The sequence below is a fragment of the Rana temporaria genome, chromosome 12 (genome assembly GCF_905171775.1).
Source record: "Rana temporaria chromosome 12, aRanTem1.1, whole genome shotgun sequence".
Classification (NCBI taxonomy): domain Eukaryota; kingdom Metazoa; phylum Chordata; class Amphibia; order Anura; family Ranidae; genus Rana; species Rana temporaria.
The window spans coordinates 136,797,682-136,814,975 of record NC_053500.1 but is presented as its reverse complement, the minus strand read 5'-3'; the positions used below and the strand labels follow the sequence as shown (position 1 = coordinate 136,814,975).

Genomic DNA, 17,294 nt, shown 5'->3' with positions numbered 1-17,294 from the left:
GTACATAAATGGTCTCCTCTGTGACATCCATCTTCATTAACAGCCAATATCGCTTGTAAATAAATTATTCTAACTCCTCCTTGCAGAAGATTTCAGAGCCCCAGGAAACAGAGGGCCCAGGCAGATGGCAAGTCTGCCCCTCCAGCACCAAACTTGTACAGAGAATAGAGAAAACTGCAAACCAGCTTCAACCAATCAGAAAACCGATTATACAATCTTATACAGAATAAGAACTAATAAAGGATAAAAAAAAAACACAACTTCATCAATACGGGAGGATGTGCAGGAGATTTTTAGGTGTGGGGTGATGGGCGCCTAGTATAGAGCTTGGTGATTGATTTGAATTAGTTTATTAGTTATGAACAAGGCACACAACCAACACATTTCAGGGAAAGGCCAGCCCTTCTTCAGGGCTTAAGCAAATAAACTGTAATAATATCCAGAGTTTACTTGAGGTCAGATGGAAGGAAGGAAGGAAAAGAAGGAAGGGAGGGAAAGAAGAAAGGAAGGAAGGAAAAGAAGGAAGGGAGGGAAAGAAGAAAGGAAGGAAGGAAAAGAAGGAAGGGAGGGAAAGAAGAAAGGAAGGAAGGAAAGAAGGAAGGGAGGAAGGAAGAAAGGAAGGAAGGAAAGAAGGAAGGGAGGAAGGAAGAAAGGAAGGAAGGAAAAGAAGTAAGGGAGGGAAAGAAGAAAGGAAGGAAGGAAAAGAAGGAAGGGAGGGAAAGAAGAAAGGAAGGAAGGAAAAGAAGGAAGGGAGGGAAAGAAGAAAGGAAGGAAGGAAAAGAAGGAAGGGAGGGAAAGAAGAAAGGAAGGAAGGAAAAGAAGGAAGGGAGGGAAAGAAGAAAGGAAGGAAGGAAAGAACGAAGGGAGGGAAAGAAGAAAGGAAGGAAGGAAGGAAAGAAGAAAGGAAGGAATTAAAAAAAAGGAAGGAAAGAAGGAGGAAACAAAGAAGGGGGAATGAAGGGAGGAAGATATTATGCAGAGTTCTCTAGATGAAGGAAGCACATTAGGAAGGAAGGAAGGAAGGGAAAGAAGGGAGGGAGGGAAAAAGGAAGGAAGGAAAGGACGGAAGGAAGGACGGAAGGAAGGAAGGAAGGAAGGAAATGAAGAAGGGAAGGAAGGGAGAAAGATATTATGCAGAGTTATCTAGATGAAGGAATGACATAAGGAAGGAAGGAAAACAAGGACAGAAGGAATAGAAGGAAGGGAGGTAAAGAAGGAAAGAAGGAGGAAATGAAGAAGAAGGGAAGGAAGGAAGGGAGGAAAACATTATGCAGAGTTATCTAGATGAAGGCAGGACATTAGGAAGGAAGGAAAACATGGTAGGAAGGGGATGAAGGAAGGGAGGGAAAGAAGGAAGGAAGGAGGAAATAAAGAAGGAGGAAATGAAGGGAGAAAGATACTATGGAGAGGTATCTAGATGAAGTAATGACATAAGGAAGGAAGGAAGGAAAAGCAAGGAAGGAAGGAAAGAAGAAAGGAAGGAAGGGAGGAAACGAAGGAAGGAAGGAAGGAAGGGAGGGAAAGAAGGAAAGAAGGAAGGAAAGAAGGAGGAAATGAAGAAGAAGGAAAGGAAGGAAAAGAAGGGAAGAAAGGAAAAGAAGGAAGGAAGGAAAGGAGGAAGGAAAGAAGGAGAAAACGAAGAAGGGAGGAAGATAATATGCAGAGTTCTCTAGATGAAGGAAGCACATTAGGAAGAAAGGGAGGCAAAGGAGGGAAAGAATGAAGGAAGGAAGGAAATGAAGAAGGGAAGGAAGGGAGAAAGATATTATGCAGAGTTATCTAATGAATGACATAGGAAAGGAAGGAAGAAACAAAGGAAAACAAGGGCAGAAGGAATAGATGGAAGGGAGGCAAAGGAGGGAAATAAGGAAGGAAGGAAGGAAATGAAGAAGGGAAGGAAGGAACAAAGGAAAACAAGGACAGGAGGAATAGAAGGAAGGGAGGGAAAGAAGGACAGAAGGAAAAGAAGGAAGAGAGGGAAAGAAGGAAGGAAGTAGGTAGAAAGGAGGGAGGAAATGAAGAAGAAGGGAAGAAAGGGAGGAAAACATTATGCAGAGTTCTCTAGATGAAGGCAGGACATTAGGAAGGAAGGAAAAAAAGGTAGGGAGGGAAAGAAGAAAGGAAGGAGAAGAAGGAATAGAGGAAGGAAGGGAAGGGAAGGGAAGGAAGGAAGGAAATAAAGAAGGAGGAAAGGAATAGAGAAAGATACTATGGAGAGGTATCTAGATGAAGGAATGACTTAAGGAAGGAAGGAAAAGAAGGACAGAAGGAAGAGAAGGAAGGGGGGAAGGAAGGAAGATATTATGCAGAGTTCTCTAGATGAAGGAATGACGGAAGGAAGGAAGGAAAAAAACAGAGAGAAGGGAGAGAAGGACAGGAGAGATGGAAGGATGGAAGGAAGGAGGGAATGGCCTGTAGTAAGATGAAATGGGTTGAATAGTCAGCGTCAATTTTCCCATCTTGACCTTAACCCCCGCTGCGATCTAGTGAACCTCATGCAGATTTAGGGTTTATTTGCTTAACCCCTCCCGATTGGCCATTGTAATGAAACGTCAGGTCGGGGGATCTGTTCCGAGTTGACTATTTGAACGTCCTTGTGATTGGTACGGAGGTGCGCTCACGCTGCCTGTGATGATATGTACTGTCAGACAGCGCAGATCACACACAAAATCTATAGGACCAATCAGAGTGCCTCTGTGCCATATGACCCCTCTGAACCAAAATCATTTCAAACTTATTTGGGTCTAGTGTTGCATGACAGAGTAATTGCCAGTCAAACTATCACTGCACTGAAACCTGAAACACGGCCTGGTAATGAGGGGGTGTAACATGTTGTTGTGTCTACAACCTTCCTTACTGAAAAATAAATAAAATGAATCATAGGAATCACACGCCTGTTTATATTCAACTCACACCTAAAAATAGATCATCTGATGAATGACTCAACCACCCTGATCAGAATGGGGGCAGGGAGAATAATCTATAGATAGAAAAAGTCATATCTGACCCCCAATAGTCCAGTATTACCCTTCCCCCACTGGAGGATGGGGAGACTACAGGAATCGAAATCTAAAATTCCGGCCAATATTAGGGATTATTGTGACCACTGGATGGCACTGTTGCAACGCAATGTCTCTCCTGTATAATATAACTTATATCAGGAGAGCGGTGATGTCACTCCTGTATAATATATCTTATTAGCTAGATTCAGAGACAGTTACGCCGGCGTATCAGTAGATACGATGTCGTAACTCTGAATCTACGCCGTCGTAAATTTAAGCGTATTCTGGAAACCAGATACGCTTAAATTAGGCTAAGATACGAGCGGCGTAAGTCTCCTACGCCGTCGTATCTTAGGGTGCATATTTACGCCAGGTGGCGCTTCCGTTAAGTTTGGTGTAGAATATGCAAATGCCTAGATACGCCGATTCAGAAACGTACGTGCGCCCGGCGCATTTTTTTTACGTCGTTTACGTAAGGCTTTTTCCGGCGTAAAGTTAGTCGAACAAATAGCTGGCCTAGCCAATGTTGAGTATGGCCGTCGTTCCCGCGTCGAATTTTGAAATTTTTACGTCGTTTGCGTAAGTGGTCCGTGAATGGGGCTGGACGCAATTTACGTTCACGTCGAAACCAATACGTCCTTGCGGCGTACTTTGGAGCAATGCACCCATGGGATACGTCCACGGACGGCGCATGCGCCGTTCGTTAAAAACGTCAATCACGTCGGGTCACGAGTCATTAACATAAAACACGCCCCCCTGTTCATCATTTGAATTAGGCGCCCTTACGCCAGCCCCATTTACGCTACGCCACCGTAACTTAGGAGGCAAGTGCTTTGTGAATACAGCACTTGCTGCCTCTCTGACTTACGGCGGCGTAGCGTATATGCGATACGCTACGCCGCCTCAAAATTAAGCCAGTCTATCTGAATCTGGCTATATATCTATAGAGTGGTGATGTCACTCCTGTATAATATATCTTATATCTGGAGAGCGGTGATGTCACTCCTGTATAATATATCTGGAGGGCGGTGATGTCACTCCTGTATAATATATCTTATATCTGGAGAGCGGTGATGTCACTCCTGTATAATATATCTTATATCTGGAGAGCGGTGATGTCACTCCTGTATAATATATCTTATATCTGGAGAGTGGTGATGTCACTTCTGTATAATACAACTTATTTCTGGAGAGCGGTGATGTCACTCCTGTATAATATATCTGGAGAGTGGTGATGTCACTTCTGTATAATATATCTGGAGAGCGGTGATGTCACTCCTGTATAATATATCTGGAGAGCGGTGATGTCACTCCTGTATAATACAACTTATATCTGGAGAGCGGTGATGTCACTCCTGTATAATATATCTGGAGAGTGGTGATGTCACTTCTGTATAATATATCTGGAGAGCGGTGATGTCACTCCTGTATAATATATCTTATATCTGGAGAGTGGTGATGTCACTCCTGTATAATATATCTTATATATGGAGAGCGGTGATGTCACTCCTGTATAATATATCTGGAGAGCGGTGATGTCACTCCTGTATTATATATCTTATATCTGGAGAGCGGTGATTGCGGGACTTTGTATATGGGGAAGAAACGTGTTTTTGGCGGTTGGCGTCTCCCCGTCGCTCTCTTACATTCTCCTCCATCCCTTTGCGGCTCCTCCGCAGTTTTCGCTCCCCTCCTGATAGATTATTACGATCCCCCGAGTTGGTTTAATAATTACAGAGCCGCTGAGCGTTCACCAACATCGCGGCGTTAATTGAAGCCAATCTAAAGAATATTTATCACTTTCTGGCGCACATTCCGGAAGACGGACGGCATTAATTCCTGACAACACGGCGAGGAGCGAAGCGCTTTAATTTGGGGAATTTATTACACGATGAAGAAATTTGTCCGCCTTAAATAAACCCATCAGAAACCTCAGCGAGCGATCATTAGTCGCAGGATAAAAGAGACATTATCCCGCCATTATCCAGCAATTACGGACTTTTGGCGACTTTCAGTTGGCAGCGTTTTTTTTCCTGCTGCGTATTCGGCCTTCCCACAATGCACCACAACAGAAGTGCACATCGCAAAACTCGGCTCCCAATAATCTGCTGATGGACGCGCAACCCAACCGGGACGCACGCGGATCCCTCTCCGGTCCAACTGGAAATAGTTTGGTGGTAATGAGCCGAGCGCAGCGATATGACCCGCGGGGACCGCCGATCCGTGTACACAAATCAGACGCACATGTCGGAATGAGACCGCAATCCAGGGGAGGGGGAGGAGGAGGATTCACGTTCGGGGTGCAAAGTGCTGACGGAGGACAGAGGACAATCTGCCACCTCTCATGCGGGAACATTTCAGGGCGGGGGAAGGCGGATTTATAGCGACGATTTTATGGGGAACCGTGAATAGGAAACAAATGTCTGTCCATGGATGAGGAACGCCGCGATATTATGCTGAGCGAGGAAAAAACATCAAACAATAAAAGTAAACAGAAGGAGAACGCAAAGCAAAGCAACAAGGGGCGGGTCACTTAAAGTGAAACTCCATCCTTCCCCTGTCAGTCTTGCACAGATGTGCCAAGTAACACAAAGGGCACAATACAGGGGGGATCAGGAGGGCACGATACAGGGGGGATCAGGAGAGCACGATACAGGGGGGATCAGGAGGGCACGATGCAGGGGGGATCAGGAGGGCACGATACAGGGGGGATCAGGAGGGCACGATACAGGGGGGATCAGGAGGGCACGATACAGGGGGGATCAGGAGGGCACGATACAGGGGTGATCAGGAGGGTACGATACAGGGGGGGGTCAGGAGGGCACGATACAGGGGGGATCAGGAGGGCACGATACAGGGGGGGTCAGGAGGGCACGATACAGGGGGGGTCAGGAGGGCACGATACAGGGGGGATCAGGAGGTCATGATACAGGGGGGATCAGGAGGGCACGATACAGGGGGGATCGGGAGGGCACGATACAGGAGGGATCAGGAGGGCACGATACAGGGGGGATCAGGAGGGCACACTACAGGGGGGATCAGGAGGGCACACTACAGGGGGGATCAGAAGGGCACGATACAGGGGGGATCAGGAGGGCACGATACAGGGGGGATCAGGAGGGCACGATACAGGGGGGATCAGGAGGGCACGATACAGGGGGGATCAGGGGGCACGATACAGAGGGGATCAGGAGGGCACAGTACTGGGATCAGGAGGGCACAGTACTGGGATCAGGAGGGCACAGTACTGGGATCAGGAGGGCACAGTACTGGGACTAGGAGGGCACAGTACTGGGATAAGGAGGGCACAGTACTGGGACAAGGAGGGCACAGTACTGGGATAAGGAGGCCACAATACTGGGACTAGGAGGGCACAGTACTGGGATCAGGAGGGCACAGTACTGGGATCAGGAGGGCACAGTACTGGGATCAGGAGGGCACAGTACTGGGACTAGGAGAGCACAGTACTGGGATCGGGAGGGCACAGTACTGGGATCGGGAGGGCACAGTACTGGGATCAGAAGGGCACAGTACTGGGATCAGGAGGGCACAGTACTGGGACTAGGAGGGCACAGTACTGGGACTAGGAGGGCACAGTACTGGGATCAGGAGGGCACAGTACTGGGATCAGGAGGGCACAGTACTGGGACTAGGAGGGCACAGTACTGGGATCCTGGGGCACAATACTGAGATCAGATGGGTAGGGCTTGCATTGTGTGTCGTAGCTATTATGGTGGCCAAATTCCAAAGCATTGTGGGTAATAAGACAGCAAGAAACAGTCAGGGGAGCTGCTCTTCATTTTCCATGCTGAATATTCAGCTGTGCCCGGGGTTCTTCTCAAGTCACAGCTGGCGGCTCTTCAGGCTCGGAGTTGAGTCCTCATCCAGAATGTATTGATAAGACATGAAGAGCGCAGATGTCACATTTCCGTCTTCACGTTTTTCGCTGATTTTCTCTTTTGCAGCATTATTCAGAATTAATCATAAAGCGGGTGGGGGTGGAGGCAGCCAGATATTCATAATCTGCAGAGTGACTAATTTACAAAAAATCAGAACTGTCAGAATACTTAACCCCAAAAACAAACAATTGGGGTGACTCTGTGTGGAAGATGGGGGAAAGGTGAGTGTGGAAGATGGGGGAAAGGTGAGTGTGGAAGATGAGGGAAAGGTGAGTGTGGAAGATGGGGGAAAGGTGAGTGTGGAAGATGGGGCAACGGTGAGTGTGGAAGATGGGGCAACGGTGAGTGTGGAAGATGGGGCAACGGTGAGTGTGGAAGATGGGGGAAAGGTGAGTGTGGAAGATGGGGGAAAGGTGAGTGTGGAAGATGTGGGAAAGGTGAGTGTGGAAGATGGGGGAAAGGTGAGTGTGGAAGATGGGGGAAAGGTGAGTGTGGAGGATGAGGGAAAGGTGAGTGTGGAAGATGGGGGAAAGGTGAGTGTGGAAGATGGGGGAAAGGTGAGTGTGGAGGATGAGGGAAAGGGGAGTGTGGAAGATGAGGGAAAGGGGAGTGTGGAGGATGAGGAAAAGATGAGTGTGGAAGATGAGGGAAAGATGAGTGTGGAAGATGAGGGAAAGGTGAGTGTGGAAGATGGGGCAACGGTGAGTGTGGAAGATGGGGCAACGGTGAGTGTGGAAGATGGGGCAACGGTGAGTGTGGAAGATGGGGCAACGTGAGTGTGGAAGAGGAGGGAAAGGTGAGTGTGGAGGATGAGGGAAAGGTGAGTGTGGAAGATGGGGGAAAGGTGAGTGTGGAAGATGGGGGAAAGGTGAGTGTGGAAGATGGGGGAAAGGTGAGTGTGGAAGATGGGGGAAAGGTGAGTGTGGAAGATGGGGGAAAGGTGAGTGTGGAAGATGAGGGAAAGGTGAGTGTGGAAGATGGGGGAAAGGTGAGTGTGGAAGATGAGGGAAAGATGAGTGTGGAAGATGAGGGAAAGGTGAGTGTGGAAGATGGGGGAAAGGTGAGTGTGGAGGATGAGGGAAAGGTGAGTGTGGAAGATGGGGGAAAGGTGAGTGTGGAGGATGAGGGAAAGGTGAGTGTGGAAGATGGGGGAAAGGTGAGTGTGGAGGATGAGGGAAAGGTGAGTGTGGAAGATGGGGGAAAGGTGAGTGTGGAAGATGGGGGAAAGGCGAGTGTGGAGGATGAGGGAAAGGTGAGTGTGGAAGATGAGGGAAAGGTGAGTGTGGAAGATGAGGGAAAGGTGAGTGTGGAAGATGGGGGGAAAGGTGAGTGTGGAAGATGGGGGAAAGGTGAGTAGAGAAGATGGGGGAAAGGTGAGTGTGGAAGATGGGGGAAAGGTGAGTGTGGAAGATGGGGGAAAGGTGGGTGTGGAAGATGGGGGAAAGGTGAGTGTGGAAGATGGGGGAAAGGTGAGTGTGGAAGATGGGGGAAAGGCGAGTGTGGAAGATGGGGGAAAGGTGAGTGTGGAAGATGGGGGAAAGGTGAGTGTGGAAGATGAGGGAAAGGTGAGTGTGGAAGATGGGGGAAAGGTGAGTGTGGAGGATGAGGGAAAGGTGAGTGTGGAAGATGGGGGAAAGGTGAGTGTGGAAGATGGGGGAAAGGTGAGTGTGGAAGATGGGGGAAAGGTGAGTGTGGAAGATGGGGGAAAGGTGAGTGTGGAAGATGAGGGAAAGGTGAGTGTGGAAGATGGGGGAAAGGTGAGTGTGGAGGATGAGGGAAAGGTGAGTGTGGAAGATGGGGGAAAGGTGAGTGTGGAAGATGGGGGAAAGGTGAGCGTGGAAGATGGGGGAAAGGTGAGTGTGGAAGATGGGGGAAAGGTGAGTGTGGAAGATGGGGAAAGGCGAGTGTGGAAGATGGGGGAAAGGTGAGTGTGGAAGATGAGGGAAAGGTGAGTGTGGAAGATGAGGGAAAGGTGAGTGTGGAAGATGGGGGAAAGGTGAGTGTGGAAGATGGGGAAAGGCGAGTGTGGAAGATTGGGGAAAGGTGAGTGTGGAAGATGGGGGAAAGGTGAGTGTGGAAGATGGGGCAACGGTGAGTGTGGAAGATGGGGGAAAGGTGAGTGTGGAAGATGGGGGAAAGGTGAGTGTGGAAGATGGGGAAAGGTGAGTGTGGAAGATGAGGGAAAGGTGAGTGTGGAAGATGTGGGAAAGGTGAGTGTGGAAGATGGGGGAAAGGTGAGTGTGGAAGATGGGGGAAAGGTGAGTGTGGAAGATGGGGGAAAGGTGAGTGTGGAAGATGGGGGAAAGGTGGGTGTGGAAGATGGGGGAAAGGTGATAAGGGAAGAAGCTCTGTGGGCTGCATGTTCCACAATGGAATAGGTTGAGGTTCTCTCGGTTTGGGGCATTATGAGGACGGAATCGTGATCTGCAGTATACGGCTATAAATCGGGTTAGAGGAGAGTTGGAGAGTCAGATTCTTCCCAATGACTCTCTAGACTGGTTCTCTTTAAAGTGGGAATGTCGAACATCCATGGTCGTTGGATCTTTTTCCTGATCTTCCCCCGGCTGCTCCATAGACACAAATATTTGGAGTGTAGACAGAGATGAACGGTAAATGTGGAGAATGTCTGGTCTGCTCAGAGCGGAATAACGTGACAGAATGATCCCCCTTATCCCCTCCCCTCCCCCCCCTCCAGCTGACCTCACACGTTCAAAGCGCCACACACATCGCTCCGCCGATGCTCAGCCACACTCCGCTGCGTTTCGTGGGATAAAAGTTTATAAACAGAGAGAAAAGTTGGATCTCCAGAAAGATGCCAAGAAATTCTAAACAAGAACAATGAAAATCCATCACGTTCGTCCGCAACCTTGGCAACCACTTAAAGGGGAATCCCGACCACGAGTTTTCCACGACTTTTACGTCTCCGGAGAAATGTGGCGGAACCACGAAGGAGCGCGCTCCATGCAAAGATCCGACTCAACCTGAACCAATAGAGGAGTGTACCCATTTCAGGCTGGGTGAAGGTTTTCATGCCATCAATCTCAATAACTGAAACTCCTCCCAGAGACATTTCCGCATGCTGGTGGGCAGGCAGCCAATACCTTTAAACATTAAAGGGCATTCACAAATTTTTAACACATTGGGGTGTGAACGACGCCTCGTTTATATCAAGAGGAGCTGCGGAAATCACTAAAAACAGAATAAAAAAATGGGAGAGACGACAACATGCAGCAACCAAGACCTGACACCCCTACAAATTAAGGCCCGGATTCACAAAGCACTTACGCCGACGTATAACACGTTACGCCGACGTACATGCCAATGTGCGCCGGCGTACGTGTGTGGCAGACCCACAAACCAACATGCGCCTAAAAACAGGCTACACCCCGCCGACGTAGCTTGCACACGCCGGCGTAGGGTGGGCGCACATATAGGCTGGGCGCACGGTGCTGCTCCCATTGATTAGCCATTCAAACATGCAAATGAGGGAAATACGGCGATTCACAAACGTGCGCGTGCCCGGCGCATGCTACGCGCAAGTTGTATGTCCGGCGTAAAGTTATTCCCCATAAAGGAGGTGCCACTCGGCAACAGACATGCACAGGTCTTCACCAGGGAACATAAGCCGGCGTATTGTGCGTTGGACGTGTGTCTGGCTGGGCGTACGTTATGTTCACGGCGTACGCGGTGATCCGGCGTAGCTTAGGCAGTTGTGCCGGCGTGGTTGTGAGCAGGCACATGGGGGTGCTGTGCATGCATCCACGTCACGGCACATGCGCAGTTCGTGATACGTACCTGTCTGGCGCTCGGCCCATCATTTGCATGGGGTCACGCCTCATTTGCATGGGTTCACGCCCACTTCCACCTACGCCGGCGTGCGCCTCGAAACCCACGTCACGCTGGCACAGCGTTGGGAGCACTGGCTTGCTTAATGCAATGCTTGCCTCCCCGCGCTACGTTGGCGTAGCGTACAGTGTTTGCTCTACGGCGGCGTAATGTGCGCCTTGCTCTCTGTGAATCTGGGCCTATGTGTCTGTCCCCGCCCACTTTATTACATCACAAAGAAACGACACAGACCACAAGTGTTAAAGAGAGCCTGTCACCAACTTACCCAGCACACCTCCTAACCCTCCCTGCACATCATAGGCCTCTCCTGTTCCGGAAGGGTCTAATTACCGCCTGTGCTGGTCCAGCTCCTTCACCATTTCTACTTCAGGAAGAGTAAATTCTCCAGCAACCCCAGCTGGTAATAAATGTAGGGATCACCAGGGCCGTTTGAAGGAATTTGGGGGCCCCCAAGCACCCCCCTCCCCCCGCACGCAAAGCCTACATTAGCGCTACACTATTTTTTTACACCCGTGTTTTTACTCCCCCCCCCCCCCCCAGTCCCTATGTTTTTCTATCCTCACCTCCCCTTCTTCCCTGTAGGCTGCCGCTGTAGCGTGGCCGAGCTCCTCTTCCCCCTGTCAGTCCGGTGTTCTATCATTATGGGTCCCCAGTCCCCTATTAGATAGTGCCCAGGCCGGGTACCGCGTGGTACAGGAGATTCAGTTTCTTGTGTTCCCGGCCGGACTGAAAGGAAGTGAGCACTCAGTGTGCACTTCCTGCCAGTCCGGCCGGGAACAGGAAATTGAATCTCCTGTACCACGTGCGGTACCCAGCCGGACTGACAGGACTCCAGGAGGAAAGAAGAGGAGCTCGGCCACACTACAGCCTGGGAAGGGGAAGTTGGGGGCCCCAGGCCAGCTCGAGGCCCCAAGCAATTGTTTGTTTTGCCTGTCCTGTAGCGACGGGCCTGGGGATCACATTCAGTTTAGGGAGGACGCACAATAAATGGGGGATATGTAACGTGGACGAGGGGCGGGATCCTATCTGCTTGGCGGTAATACAGGCAATGAACGGAGAAAACGCACATCAGGTGAAATTGTTAGATTTGCTGTTTCCTGAGAAAAAAAACCCAGCAAAATTGGATCTTTTACAAATAATCAGATAAAGATCTCGTCTGAGGCCCGGCGCGCCCCCGGAGCTGTGACACTAATAATCCACAATCACCTCCTCCGGAATCCCTCTTATCGCTGGCTGTCCAGCGTTGTCTCTCGGCGCGTCATCAGCCGTTCTTCCTACGGGAATTGGACCGGCGTTTCGCTGCCAATGTGTCAGATGGATGGCGCGTTCCTCGGATTCTGAGCTCCCAGCGGGTTATGGATGAGGAGTTTGTTCTACAATAAGACAGGAGGCTAAAGGCAGAGTGGAAACATCTGTGCGTGGTCTGTGACTGGCGCAAAACGGGAGAGCTTCTCCGGCAGAGTCCAATGAGAAAGAAACTTCTAGAAGTCTGTGATGGTCCGTCTCAGGCAGGTGGAGGGAAACCCCAATTACAGGCTCAACAGGGTAGTTGGATTAAACCCTAATCACGGTGTCTGTGCTATGACCCAACCTACCTCAGGGCCGGCTTACTGAGCGGGCTCGACTGGGCACAGACCGGGGACCCAATGTTCACCAGACAAATTGCCCCCCCGAGAATGCGGGTGAGAGAGCGGGCCTCTCCGCAGGCGGCTCCGTACATGAGAGAGTTGGCGGCTCTGTGGATGAGAGAGTAGACAGCTGGCCAATCAGGGAGCCGGCGGGCATGGGAGCAGAGAGCCTGGCGCCCGCCGTGCATCATCCCTGCAGTGCAGTTCTGCCCTCACTGTGCAGGCAGCTGGGAAGCAGAGAGATGACATCATCTCTCTGCTGCCGGGCTAGTTATCTGCTGTCTGACTTGCAAGAGACCACCTTAGCAGGAAAGTGACACAGCAAGTGACAATCCGCAACGTGTGGCAAGTGACAATCTGAAACGTGTGGCAGGCAACGTGGCATGTGACAATCTGAAACGCGTGGCAGGTAACGTGGCAAGTGACAATCTGAAACGCATGGCAGGTGACATGGCAAGTGACAATCCGCAAGGTGTGGCAGGTGACGTGGCAAGTGACAATCCGCAAGGTGTGGCAGGTGACGTGGCAAGTGACAATCCGCAACATGTGGCAAGTGACAATCCGCAAGGTGTGGCAGGTGACATGGCAAGTGACAATCCGCAAGGTGTGGCAGGTGACGTGGCAAGTGACAATCCGCAACGTGTGGCAGGTGATGTGGCAAGTGACAATCCGCAAGGTGTGGCAGGTGACGTGGTAAGTGACAATCCGCAATGTGTGGCAAGTGACAATCCGCAAGGTGTGGCAAGTGACAATCCGCAAGGTGTGGCAGGTGACAATCCGCAACGCGTGGCAAGTGACAATCCGCAACATGTGGCAAGTGACAATCTGCGACGTGTGGCAGGTGACGTGGCAAGTGACAATCTGCAACATGTGGCAGGTGACGTGGCAAGTGACAATACGCAACGCGTGGCAGGTGACAATCCGCAACGCGTGGCAGGTGACGTGGCAAGTGACAATCCACAACATGTGGCAGGTGACTTGGCAAGTGACAGTCTGCATCTGGTGACAAGGAACCGGTGGCAAGTGACAGATTCTTCTCACATCTCACCGATGATTTATACAATGTCGGTATTTATACACCCAGTGAGAAGAATCGTCTCTCCATCTGCCAGCGGACTGAACTCTATAGAATTTTACGAAGCATTACAAGAATGAGAATGACATCATCTGGGAACCAACCAATCAGGACACAGATCTCTCAGGAATGACAGTCATGCGATGACATCACACAAAACAATCTAAAATATTTGAACTCCCAAAATAAAGCGGAAACAATCTACAGACAGACGTTGCTGGGATTCAGCGTCACCACGCCACCGCCCGAGTCAGCGCTGGGAACTTTATTTATTTGTTAAGATGTCTGTGTGATTGTGGCTGGTGGTGTAACATTAAAAAAACAGTTCACATTCACCTTATTCTGTGGTCTCTGTACACGGGGCGGCCATATTGGCTCATTATATACACAGAACCTGCTTTCTATATAGTGTTATGCAGTGACTGCACTTTACTGTTCTCCCCTCCCTTTATAGATCCCCAGCCGCCTGAAAGCAATTCCCTCTCCTCCTCAGTAATCCTGATCTCAGCAGTCCTTCAGCAAGGACGCTAATCACACTATCTAGAATTAGACTTGTGCAGAACGAAAATAAATAAATAGTTTTGCTCTTCACATTTCTATATGACTTGTTTCGTTTCCATTCGTTATTTACATAAAAAAAACCACAGCAAACATACACCGGATGAGGAAATATGGTGCAGCATCGTCGGTACTCACCGTTGGTGACGGTGTTGACGTAGTAGCGCCGCCCCTGCGGAGACATGTAGCACTGCCAGCCCGGGGGGAGGGGGACCGGTGAGGAATCTTCGATCTTCTGCGGGTTCATCTTACCGGGTTTCTGGAATGACAGAGAAGTGTAAAGACTGTGAGAGGTGTAAAGAGAAAATTCTACAAAATCTGTTACACAAAGTCATCCTCGGGCTTCAGAGGAGCGCCATGATGCCGCCGCCGCCCTCAGGCTTCAGAGGAGCGCCATGATGCCGCCGCCGCCCTCAGGCTTCAGAGGAGCATCATGATGCCGCCGCCGCCCTCAGGCTTCAGAGGAGCGCCATGATGCCGCCGCCCTCAGGCTTTAGAGGAGCTCCATGATGCCGCCGCCGCCACCCTCAGGCGTCAGAGGAGCGCCATGATGCCGCCGCCCTCAGGCTTCAGAGGAGCGCCATGATGCCCCCACCGCCCTCAGGCTTCAGAGGAGCGCCATGATGCCGCCGCCGCCCTCAGGCTTCAGAGGAGCGCCATGATGCCGCCACCCTCAGGCTTCAGAAGAGCGCCATGATGCCGCCACCCTCAGGCTTCAGAGGAGCGCCATGATGCCGCCGCCCACAGGCTTCAGAGGAGCGCCATGATGCCGCCGCCCACAGGCTTCAGAGGAGCGCCATGATGCCGCCGCCCTCAGGCTTCAGAGGAGCGCCATGATGCCGCCACCCTCAGGCTACAGAGGAGCGCCATGATGCCGCCACCCTCAGGCTACAGAGGAGCGCCATGATGCCGCCACCGCCCTCAGGCTTCAGAGGAGCGACATGATGCCGTCGCCCTCAGGCTTCAGAGGAGCGCCATGATGCCGCCGCCGCCCTCAGGCTTCAGAGGAGTGCCATGATGCCGCCGCCCTCAGGCTTTAGAGGAGCGCCATGATGCCGCCGCCGCCCTCAGGCTTTAGAGGTGCGCCATGATGCCGCCGCCCTCAGGCTTCAGAGGAGCGCCATGATGCCGCCGCCCTCTGGCTTCAGAGGAGCGCCATGATGCCGCCGCCCTCTGGCTTCAGAGGAGCGCCATGATGCCGCCGCCCCTCAGGCTTCAGAGGAGCGCCATGATGCCGCCCTCAGGCTTCAGAGGAGATCCATGCCGCCGCCGCTGCCCTCAGGCTTCAGAGGAGCGCCATGATGCCGCCACCCTCAGGCTTCAGAGAAGCGCCATGATGCCGCCACCCTCAGGCTTCAGAGGAGCGCCAGGATGCCGCCACCCTTAAGCTTCAGAGGAGCGCCATGATGCCGCCACCCTCAGGCTTCAGAGAAGCGCCATGATGCCGCCACCCTCAGGCTTCAGAGGAGCGCCATGATGCCGCCACCCTTAAGCTTCAGAGGAGCGCCATGATGCCGCCGCCACCCTCAGGCTTCAGAGGAGCGCCATAATGCTGCCGCCGCCCTCAGGCTTCAGAGGAGCGCCATGATGCCGCCGCCCTCCAGGCTTCAGAGGAGCGCCATGATGTCGTCGCCCTCAGGCTTCAGAGGAGCGCCATGATGCCGCCACCCTCAGGCTTCAGAGGAGCGCCATGATGCCGCCAACCTCAGGCTTCAGAGGAGCGCCATGATGCCGCCACCCTCAGGCTTCAGAGGAGCGCCATGATGCCGCCGCCGCCCTCAGGCTTCAGAGGAGCGCCATGATGCCGCCGCCCTCAGGCACTACGAGTATAAACATGGACAGCCAAGCACTCTAGTTTGTACCTCTGGTTAGGGAAGGTGAGACACACATGAAGCTCCTCCCTCCCCAGTCAACCAGTCGGGTCATCTGCAGCCAAACAGATCCTTCCCCTTGCTGGGGGGGGGGGTGAATGTCCAACCAATCACAACAGAGGGGCGGTGACTATGTGGAAATCATTTTTACCTTGTACATTCATACTACTGACCTCTAATGCAGAATAAAAAACTAAAACTGGGAGAGGGCGGAGCTGTGACACCCCACCGCACTGTGACATCACAGCCGGGGAAGAACGACATAGTGACCACATGACTTTGTTTATAAACAAAGCAATTTTTTTTTTTGTCCCATCCACACCTGTGCATTATCAGTGAACGGTCTCCTCAATGCACCAAAAAAAAAAAGTGCAAATCGGTTACACCGCGGGCCGCCGCCCCTGCGACACAACAGACGGCGCCGTCTCCATCGAAGATTGTTTTATTGACTTTTTATTGACTTTATTCGATGAGCGGAAAGGAGATTTATCAGCAGATCGCCGGCACTCCAGCTTTCGCTGGTATCTGCATGCCGGGCAGCGCCGCAATCATCTGTTTTGTGTCTAAGCAACGAGGAACTCACGAGGGGAACCCGCGGATGAGGAACAAAGATCGATATCTGACTGATGGACTATCATGAACTCCGGGCATAAAAATGTTTATTTACATTATATTCCTCATTAGCTACAGAAGGATACACAGTCACTATGTGGGCACAAAAGACCTTTACAAATCCAGATATTACCTTGTAAAAGTCACAGCAGTGACATCATCACTGTGCTGTACAGTGCCTGTGCAGAGAGTAGAGCTGTGGGAGGGGCCCAGCAGGCTCCACCCACTACAGGCTGCCTGTAAAAAAAAAATACAGAAGGGGAGGGCCCTGTACCCCACATTCTGCACCCCTGTATCACCTGTAATCAGCACCCCCTGTACCCCAATACCCCACATTCTGCACCCCCTGCCTCCCTCACTACCCCAACACACTGCATCCCAAACACTCCAATACTCTGCACCCCCTGTACCCCTCATTATCCTAGAACCTGCACCCCCTGTACCCTTCATTACCATACAACCTGAACCCCTCATTACCCTACAATCTGCACCCCTCTACCCCTCATTACCCTACAATCTGCACCCCCTGTACCCCTCATTACCCTACAATCTGCACCCCTCTACCCCTCATTACCCTACAATCTGCACCCCCTGTACCCCTTATTACCCTACAACCTGCACCCCCTGTACCCCAATACCCCACATTCTGCACCCCCTGCCTCCCTCACTACCGCAACACACTGCATCCCAAACACTCCAATACTCTGCACCCTTTGTACCCCTCATTGCCCTACAACCTGCACCCCCTTAACCCCTCATTACCCTACAAACTGCACCCCTCATTACCCTACAATCTGCACCCC

General features: G+C 51.4%; 1 protein-coding gene across 2 annotated transcripts in view; it reads right to left on the bottom strand.

Moving 5' to 3' along the window:
• Positions 1 to 17,294, bottom strand: part of GAS7 (growth arrest specific 7) — a 180,679-nt gene that overhangs the window by 66,462 nt on the left and 96,923 nt on the right. For both annotated transcript variants that reach the window (XM_040330877.1, XM_040330878.1), the window contains exon 2: positions 14,147 to 14,267. In XM_040330877.1, the coding sequence (XP_040186811.1) occupies positions 14,147 to 14,267 (121 nt within the window). The remainder of the gene's footprint in view (positions 1 to 14,146; positions 14,268 to 17,294) is intronic.